This window comes from Dipteris shenzhenensis, chromosome 16 (assembly GCF_047967505.1).
Source record: "Dipteris shenzhenensis isolate YYH24624 ecotype China chromosome 16, Dip_SZ_1.0, whole genome shotgun sequence".
Taxonomy (NCBI): domain Eukaryota; kingdom Viridiplantae; phylum Streptophyta; class Polypodiopsida; order Gleicheniales; family Dipteridaceae; genus Dipteris; species Dipteris shenzhenensis.
This window is the reverse complement of record NC_141611.1, coordinates 13,623,820-13,633,914: the sequence shown is the minus strand read 5'-3', so window position 1 is coordinate 13,633,914 and position 10,095 is coordinate 13,623,820. Positions and strand designations below refer to the sequence as shown.

Genomic DNA, 10,095 nt, shown 5'->3' with positions numbered 1-10,095 from the left:
GGATGTATGGTGCATGTAAGTTTCTTACCTCTTTACATAATTAAGTAATTATTTGTGGCAATATACGCTATAAATAGATGCATCTTCATTGTTTTAATGATGCTCTTTTACAGTACAAAAAGTACAGTGCATTAAGGTCATATGGACGACATTTTCACGTGGAACGCATCGATTCAAAGAGACTCATATATGATTGTGGAGTCATGGATAACTTCACATAAGATAGCCGAGCAAGTGCTTCGGATACCAATCTTCACTCCTCACACTTGGATTATTGTGGAACCATATGCGAAATCTATGAAGTTGATTTCAGACAATTTAGTATTTTCATTCTTGATGTAAAATGGTTTAGAACTTTTTACAACAGTCCCCATGCGATAGTGAGAAAAGATAGTAGCGGTTTCTTTGCAATAGACTCCACCAAACATTGGACCGATGAAAGTAATACTTTTGTTCTTCCTGAGCACTATGGGCAGGTGCATACTAATGATTTAATTAATCAAAGCATTCGTTTTTAAAGCTCCATTGATACATGTACTTGAGCATAATTTCATATATATAATTGACAACATTTGGCACCCATCTTCAATATAGGTGGTTTTTCATTCGGATCGTTTTGATCCAAGATGGTGGTACGTGATCCAAGTTGCACCACGAAGTAAGAAAATTTTTGAAGATAGAGATGTGGATATGGAGATGACACTACCAATGCTGGATCCAATTGATCCTGATGAATCTAGCAAAGAAGATGAAGATCACAATAGGAGCCAAGAGGAAGATGCACATAATGACATCGCATGGGAGGAAGATGGAAATCACGATATTGAGGAAGAAGACAACGATCATCAAGAATTGGAAAAAACTAACTTTTAAGGCCTATATGAGTAAAAAACCTCTCTGAAAAATGTCGCTATAAAATAGTATATTAGTGTCGCTATATAGCGACACTTAAAAGTCGCTATATAGCGACCTTCGTAATAGTCTCTATATAGCGATGTTTGCCTAAAGTCGCTATATAGCGATGCTTTACGGGATGCGCTTTTCATACCGATGATTAGCACCCTGTGCGTGCTAAACATCGGTACGTATACATCGTAATAGAATCCGTGTGTAGTAGTGTTTCATTATGGCATAGGTTGCATCTAGAACTTAATAGCTCTTACTTATAGATGAGAGTACACACATGTTTGTGAACTCTTATGTAGCAGTTCATAATTGCGGCCTCTCTTGGATGTTTTTTGTACCAAAAAGCTCTGACTACTACATCCCACTTTTCATAGGTTGTTCCCTAATTATCCTTAAATGTTTACTCAACCTTGTACTTAGGTTTTGTGCACTGCAACAAAAAGTATGGGTCATCTTCCTCGTTCTACAACAACTTCAAAGTTATCCCCTCTTCCAGACAGTCCGAGAGGTCATCGAAACTCTCCCCAAACTATGGCGATTCATTTGTCTCTCCATTGTTTGTTACTCCATCTGATCGTAGAGGGAAAACTTGAATGTGCTCCCATGTCTTCACAGTTGCAATGTTCTCACAATCATCATGATCCCCTATGATGCACGCACTCCTTTAATTTTCTCACAATCGTGCCGGCTTCTCCTTTGCACTTCATCCACTTTCAATTCATGGAACACTCTGCATACTATAGTATTCTTAAGGCTTTGTTTACTGTACTATGTTGAATGCATGCCTATGGAGAGGTTGGCTATAAGCCATGGTACAACATCATGGCCATCATTGAGTTTTTCTTAAGGGCATGCTAATTGGTGTTTAAATAGAGCTTGCTTAATAATAGCACCACATCCATCATGTTCACCCTTGCCATGGCTAGACCCAAAGAAATTCCACATCATGTCTAGACCACACCCAATGTTGTTTTATATTTTTTGAATGGGGATTTTTCCTTTTCAACCATTCCCAATGCAGTAGAAAAGCATGCTACACAAATAGGGTGTCATGTTCCCTATCATCTAAAATGTAGAAATGGTAAGTGCGTTGCACTGACCTAGACTCCTGTGAGTTAGCAAGCATATTGGCATCACGCATGGAAGAATCAAGCAAATGATTGTACATGATATGCACAAGAATTTTTATATGTTTGTTGTACCAGTGAGCACTTTGTATCTCATCTTGTTCTTGAAAGGAATAATTTTCAGCAAAATCTATGACGGATACAATAGTGTCATGGGGAAAATTGGCAAGGCACATCTTGAACTGCTTATCCTACCAGTTGGCCATGAAATTGTGAAGCACATATTTTGGGATGGATTGAACCACGTCACCTACAAGCTCCCTGGTGGGCTGGGTGCTCTTATATGACAGTAGCCATCTCTTTTTATTAGATCCTTCAACATTGACATTTTCAAATCTCCTCCATTTTAGAGCAACGTGGTTATCTTCCCTCATTTCATTAGGACAGACACTGAATGTCTTCTTCTTCAAATTCAAACTGCAATGCTTGCATGTGCTGCGAATGCATTCAATCCTATGCCACTCATTGTCTCCCTTTGGACAAACCACTAGCTCCCACAGAGACCTTAGGCTACAAAACCTACCCTCCCTTGCAACACAAGATGAGGATTCAGGTGGCCTATAGACTGCGCATTCATTGAGGAGGCATGGGCATCGATTCCCATCGAGCAATGCTCCAACACGACCAAATCTCAAGTCATTCATAACTTGCTGGGCTAGGTCAAAGTCTATGTGTATTTTGCAACAACAAACATTCATATCTTTGAGTCTCCTGATGTACCAGGGCTTACAATGGACACTGTCACAGTTTCAACCACTGGTATGGTTTAGCCTGACGGTCTCAACTTCACATATTAGACAATAACAAGTATATTTCTTTTCATTTAACAGTGGTATATGACCCAAATAGTTGGAAATTAAATTTAACAAATTTAAGTACTAAGAAACACAATAATTTCAACCATTGAGCTAGTCAATAGCTAATGTCTATTAAACCACGCTAGTTCAATACAATCACATAACTGGTGATTGAGCTGAAGTAGCCACAGTTGCATGATGTTCTAACCACAGGGCTAGTTTAGTAAAATAACAATATATTTTGCTATTAATTTTTGCTCAACCATGCCACCAGGCTAGACAACAAACAATGTCTATTCAACCACGCTGGTATATCTACATCTACTGAGGTGTATTGTCAGAGGGGGGGGAAATTGGTGGTTGAAATTTTGCTACTCTTGCAAATTTTAAATTTTCACACCTCCCACCTATTAGATCTTGGAAGATTAAGTACCATAAACCTACCCCCACCCTGCAAATGCCTTAGAACCTGCACGCATGTTGACATGACCTTGCACAGACTTTGGTTTGCCATTGTCTTCTTTTGGGTAAATTGTCTTTGATTCTTTGCTTGCCTCACCAGCTAGCTTCTATAGGTCTATTGTGGATTGATCGTGGCCATGGCGTCAATGGCAACATGCAGCTAACCATGGCTTGCAAGAGAAGCAGACAGAGGCTGCGAGACAGGAAAGCTAAAAAGCCAGGTCAAGGCACAAGGAAGAGAGTGCGGGTCGAGGAAAGCACTGGCACGGTATCGAATTGGCAACAAAAGACACTTTGGCAACATTTGTGAAGGGAGAAACAACGAGAAGAAAGAACACTCCTTGCAGAGAAGCAACAAGAAGCAGTTGCAGATGCACGCATTTGGTCATTGCCATCGGAGTGAAGAACCCAAGCTGTGGTGTCACAATTGATGGGAGCATTCAAGGCAGCAACATCAAGCCATACGTGTGATTACCAGTCTCGAGTCTTCATAAGCTTTAGCCTACACCCTAAAGTTTGTAGAGTAACAACCCTACCAACACCTCAAGAGATGCACGCCCAAGAGTCGATGCCCTTATTTGTATTACCTTGTTTTGAAGAGAAATTTTGTAATAAAATATATATAGTTGGGCTGAAAAAAGCCCCATTCTACTCCACAATTTTTAAAAAAGGACAGCATCGTGTTGTGATGCATATACCAACACCATTAGACACTATTGGAGCCTAATGCCTATATTGACATGCTTTTTGTGATGATGTACATAAAAATGTCTCCCTACATAGGAAAAAAACATTCCCAATGTATTTTTTGTTGTCAAAAGAGATCAATAGCTTGTAGTGCACTAGGGCTATGCTAGCCCTCAAGCTTGACTATTAAATGTTATTAAATCATTATTTTTTAACAATATAAATGTCAATCAACATGTTGTAACAATGCCCCTATGGGATTTGGGGTAAAAAATTCTATGTGAAGGTGAGTGATAGTGCTACTCCTTATTCTTTTAACTAGTTTTGCAATATTGTAAGATTTGCAATTTATTTGATAGAATTAATCGAGAGATACTATGTCATTAAACTTGTTAAAGGAGTTCAAGGTTGTGGGCAAGGGTAGAAAGAGTGAGAGATCCTTGGATATCCTTGTCGCTTGATTTATGTAACCATATTAGCCAACAACTATATCCATTCAAATTGAAGAGTTCATTGTGGTATGCTCTTACTTTATCAACTTGTTGAATCCTTAGTGCTTTCCTTTTGTGTTGCATTTTTCAAGTTTCTATTATGGTTTTATTTTTGAATGGCTCTTCGTGATACACATGTATATATCTACTTCAATATATTTGTGTTGACATCATGTGTTCACACAATCAAACAAATAGGAAGTACGCATGCTCGGGCACACCACAAGGTAGGTCGACTGGCACACGAGGGTCCCACAGTACCCCTATGTGTAAGAAAATAGAGATATACTAGCAATTGAAACAAGTAGCATTGAAGTTTCAATTCCAAATATCTATGCTTTTGTGCTTGTTTTCAAAAGCATGATATAGCTACCTCAAACAAAAGAGCTGGAGAGCTGAATGTGAGAACCAAGAATGCGCACTGGAGCACCAAGCTTGCGCAGGAGTCTGGAAGCAAGCGCAGGAATGGGCTCTAGAGACGAAAGTGCTTTGATACCGAATGTAGGAAGAAAGTGAAGACAGGTTGTGAACATTAATGCATCAATTTGTTCACATCAAAAGTCGTAGAAGGCAATAGTTTTCATAGAGTGATATAAGGTATGTTTTAGGTCAAAAGGAGACTCTAGAATCCCTTTTCCCTTGAGTCATAGCATAGAGCATTCAACATTGAAGAGTGTTGAGGCTAGAAAAGTCGTGAGATTGGCTCTCTTGACCATCCTGGAGGTTCTTGCCTATGTTGAAATGCATTCCTAAGGACTTTATATTTATGTAATTGCCATTTATTAAATCGTTAAAAAATTTGTTGAATTTCTGTTAATAAAGGATAAAAAGTCAATTTTTTAAAAGTTGATTATATTGAATAAGTATAACAATGCAATGCTATGCATCTAGAAATGTGAATTAATGATCCCATTAGAGTATTGAATATACACTTTTTGTGAATACTACTATTTACATAAATTAATCCTAGGGTGCGTCATCCTCTTTGACTAGCTAATTTGAATCTGAGTAATCAAAGTGAGTCAATAACTTTTCCATCGCATATACCAAATCTATAAAATCTTTGTTCAATACTAGAGACCTATCTCCAAATCAATCCCATTCCCTAAGACTTTGGCTGGAGTCATAAATGCAAGCAAGCTTTGTAGTCTGAAAGCCTTACTACCATTGGAGGGGCATTTAAATTGAATGGCCCAAGGCTAGGGGTACCTTAAAGTCATCACATCAAATGATATTCCACTCATCTTGGAGTAATCCCATGAATCTATCTACAAAGGGAAATTCTCCAAGCAATTAATAGTTAGAAAAAATAATCCTTTCTAGTAATTGGTGACCATCTATCAAAGGATAGCCTCACGTATGCAAACACTATGTGTGATTTTTGTCAAAGGGGGATGAGAGTAAAACCAAATTCTAATTCTAAGTCTTCTGTTCTTTGAAAATGGGTCATAGTATTTGTCATCCCCATTTTCCCCCTTCTTCCTTCCAAAAAGTTTATATCATCAGTCTAAAGTAGTGTCCACTTTTAAGGACGATGTGATTGTAGAAAAAAATTTAGTAGCTTGAGTCATTGGGTAATTCAATCCATCCTAATGAGATCATGAAAGATCAAGGCACCCACTTTATGAATGGCCTCATCAAAGGAATAGTTAATAGATTCCCTATTGTATGTAGGGCTATCACAATCTATAACTCAAAGGCAAATGGATAAGTAGAGGCCACCCATTAGGTCCTTATGGCCATCTTATGATGTACAAAAGTCTCTCACCCTTAAAGCTTCTATCGTCAAAGAGTCCCATAGGAGGTATGGGCTGACAATCTCACATAGCAAGAAGGCCATGTGGTTCTTCCCCTATTTTCTATATGGTACAAAGTGTATAATCCCAATCAAGATGGAACTCCAACCCTTAACGTGGACTTAGAGAACTATCAAGGAGATCTCGAGGTAATAGAGTAGAGATTGCATCTCAATTCCTTGCTAAGATGAACAAATGGAATAGGATTTCCTGAATTCCCTATCCTAAAGAAAGTGTCATGTCTGAAAATCTATCAAGTTTTAGTACAAGGAAGGGGATTTTATGCTCTTCTTTGATTTTAGGCGGGATTTTGTTGGATGCTTTATTGTTGAGGCCTTTCTTAAAATTTTCTTCCATGAACCTTTGAATTAGATACTTTAGAGTGTTTTAAGAAAGGAGGGTTGTTTAGTAAGAAGATATGTTTAGCTTGCTTTCATTGATCCAAGGATAAGATACATTGAATTAGATACCTAGAGTATTTAAAAAACAAAGGTAGTGAAAACGTCTGCTGTTTAGTAAAAAGATCTATTTTTCTTTCTTTCATTGATTCAAGGATAAGACATAAGTTCAAGTAAATTTAGTATCTCAAAATGTTTCTTGGAGAAATAACTTATAATCATGGATTAGCATTAACCATTTTTTTCTTTTGCTTTTGCTATTAGGTTTGTTGTGCCTATGTTGTACGATAAAGTGCAAAGAATCCTTGAATGTATGCATAAGCTTCTTGAAATGACAAAAATAACTCATATAGTTTGTGTAGTTAGACACGCTATATGCTATATGCTATGCATATATATACACTATATATGTATGATTGGTGAAGGTTGAAAGCTAAATACATGGTTTGAGAAGTTATATAATTCAAGGAAAAAAATACCTATGGAAATGCCTTTATATGTGGAAAAAATATTAACTTCCTTTCGTCGAAGTAACTAGATAGCTTGCAACGAATTATTTATTTTCAGCTTGTTTCAAAAGCCTACACAAAAGATGAAATCGGTAGCAGGTCCAAACGTTTTTTCATCTTACAACTTCCTTTAGCCTAGGCATCAATGTTGACGGTGAACATCAGTCCAGCTACTGGATAACCGAGCCTGTAAGTACTTGTGAAGTTTCTAGTGCTGAAGAGCGGAGGAGTCGTCACGTTTTGTATGTTCTCAATGCTGTGAGGCTGGACAAAGAACATAAACCGTCAACCTTTAGCACCAGTGTTTTAACTTTCGGACTATGCTTTTGGACTGCAGGGACGTTAACCGAGTAGGACGTACCTGTTGGAAAAGCAAATTATAATAACGATGGACTCCATAGGGGCCCGGAGCTACGAAAGTCGGCTTTTGAGGGTGTATGTAGTGCAAGACGATCGTTCCGGTTTCCGTGATTTCTGAATAGAAAGGCAAAACCGACCGCTCAGTAATCGTATCTCAATGGCGTGTGTTGAGGGAAAGTAAAGTAAATGGTAGCACCAATCATAGACAGAGCAATCAAACGATGGGGGACGTGAGTTCCTCCTGTACATGCAAACAGATACTGCCTAGTTACACTATGAGACACCGGCCTCACCTTGAGACGGACGAGTTGATCCCGGGATGTTGGAAATGATCCAATGGATCACATTTCGATCAACGGGGTCGGCTGGATTGAAAGCGTCGGGATCCACTATAACAAAGGTGTAACTATGGTAAGGACTGACATCCGGGCCGGAGATGGTGACGTTGGGGCTAAGGGCAGTCTGGTTGAGTGTAAGGAGGTCGCCAGTGCGAACGAAGTGATCCTGGAAGGAGACATGGAGGGTGATGTTGGGGGAGGTGGTGAAGGAATCGACCCAGGGGGGGATGATGGAGTCGGCAAGGGAGGTATTGCAGGAGACGGCGGGGTGGGCAAAATACAAGAGGAAGAAGGTGGCGAAGCAGGTGATGGCTGCCATGGAGCCGAGCTGAACAAGATAATGAACAAACTAAATATGGCTGCTTCTCATGTGGAAACAAGCTAAATAGCTGCTTCTCACATACCAATTATATGTGCACTAATTTCATGCATTAACTAAGTATAATGAAATACGACGTTTCGTACAAGTCTTACTCCATTCACTGCTGCCGAGGAATTAGATGATTCACCTCCCTCTCAAAATCGTCTCGTCATAGGGAAAACTAAAACCTCTAACCACCTAGTTTCCTATCCTATAGAAAGTATCATGTTAGAAAATCTATCAAATTTAGTACAAAATTGAATGGAAATGTAACTATAAAGTCTAAAATTGTAACCAAGTGGTTTCCTATCAAATCGCAATCAAACCCACTGATTTGAAATTCTAAGAGGTTGCATGATAAGCTAACTTGGCTCTCTTTTCCTCAACCATACATGAGTTCAAGTAGTACATGACCTCTCACATCATGCCATCTTTATCACTCCTATGTTCAACACTCATTTAAACCTGTTTTTGCAATAATTGCAATATAAAATATGATTGACTCCATGAGTTCTTTTGCATATGCCTAGTAGTACAAGTAATACATGTTTTTTCAACCGTGCCCCCAATTACGCTCGCACTTAGATGACGTGCAAGTAGCAACACTAAGGTCGCATGTACATCTCTTGGTCCCATTTATCCATACTCTTCTTTAATGTATGCCACCTTGCACACATCCTCTTCACACTATACCACGTGGGTTTCTCTATTAAATCTCATGATCATTTAGTACAAGTATGGGTTCTTATATTTGCCCATCAAATCTTTCTATTTTAAAGCTCCTTGCATGTATTCATACCACTTGATGCATTATAGTCTATATGACACAACATTCATGTTGTCTTGAAGAACTTGTGGATGATTGCTAAGAATTGAATCCTTCAGTTGAAGTTGAATTTCTCTAAATTAATAGCAATGAATATGATATTTTTTCATGAAACTCATACAATATGATGCCATGTCATTTGAATTAAAAAAGCACCAATACTTGTCATTAGATCGACTTAATTGAGACTAGATTAACTTTGGGAGGAAAGTCCCCCTTTTCCTAATATGCATGATGCCAAAAAAGGCACTAGAGGTATTAACAAAGATTAAGGAGAAATATGTAAAGAGAATAATTATATAGGCATGAAAATGAAAGGACACATGCATTCTTTAACTATTTCATTTAACAACTAAAGGGGAACCAAGTGGACTAAAATTGCAAGATTGGAACATGACCTGCAAATTATATCCATCTTTGACTTATTATTGTTTGCAAATAGAAAGGTATTTTTGATTTTTGATTATGCCTTATGGATGTGTGCTCTAACATACATGGTAGCAATAACTTCACAAGGATACTTGATAGAAGAGGTCAAGGAGATCAAGAAGGGTATTCACTGGCTATTGATAGAAAAGGTTAAGGCTTAGTTAAGGAGTCAATCAACAAGCTATGGGCCTTTAAGAAGCATATTGTTGCCCAAAACTTTGAGCTTAAACCCACTCTTGTTTAATTGTAAGTGGTGGAATATTAAAAAAGGGATAACAAAATCATCAATTGTAGCAAGTGAGGACTCATGCCATTGAGGGTATATGCAAATTAAGAATGCCTTCTTTAGAAGTATTTAGTTGATGAGGTGGAATAAGTGGGCACGATGCAAAGTTAGTGGACACTCATCTCGAACATTTTGAAATGTGTCCCTAGCACTGTTTTTTTAATAGCTGAAGATAGAAATTATGGATTTTAGAAAGAATTAAAGGGAATATTATCTGTTCATGCACCTTTGAAGCCATGGACACGATTCTTGGTGTGGGGCATATAACCATGCCAACAACCAACATGACGTTGGACCATCACCATGGCCACATCAACCTATG

The 10,095-nt window shown here is 38.3% G+C and overlaps 1 protein-coding gene across 1 annotated transcript; it reads right to left on the bottom strand.

The window, feature by feature from the left end:
• Positions 1-7,308: 7,308 nt before the first annotated feature.
• LOC147892586 (uncharacterized) lies at positions 7,309-8,190 on the bottom strand. Its single transcript, XM_087386753.1, has 3 exons — positions 7,827-8,190; positions 7,535-7,647; positions 7,309-7,437 (listed from the first exon to the last, which is right to left on the bottom strand). The coding sequence occupies exons 1-3, from the start codon at positions 8,188-8,190 to the stop codon at positions 7,309-7,311; spliced, it is 606 nt and encodes a 201-aa protein (XP_087242879.1).
• Between the last annotated feature and the right edge of the window lie 1,905 nt (positions 8,191-10,095).

What these genes read in the sequence shown, in the direction of transcription:
- LOC147892586 (XM_087386753.1), bottom strand. Translation starts at nt 8,190, where the DNA reads ATGGCAGCCATCACCTGCTTCGCCACCTTCTTCCTCTTGTATTTTGCC. An exon ending in ATCAACTCGTCCGTCTCAAG is followed by an intron (nt 7,648 to 7,826) that starts GTGAGGCCGGTG and finishes CTTTCTATTCAG; the next exon opens with AAATCACGGAAACCGGAACG. An exon ending in ATAATTTGCTTTTCCAACAG is followed by an intron (nt 7,438 to 7,534) that starts GTACGTCCTACT and finishes TTCTTTGTCCAG; the next exon opens with CCTCACAGCATTGAGAACAT.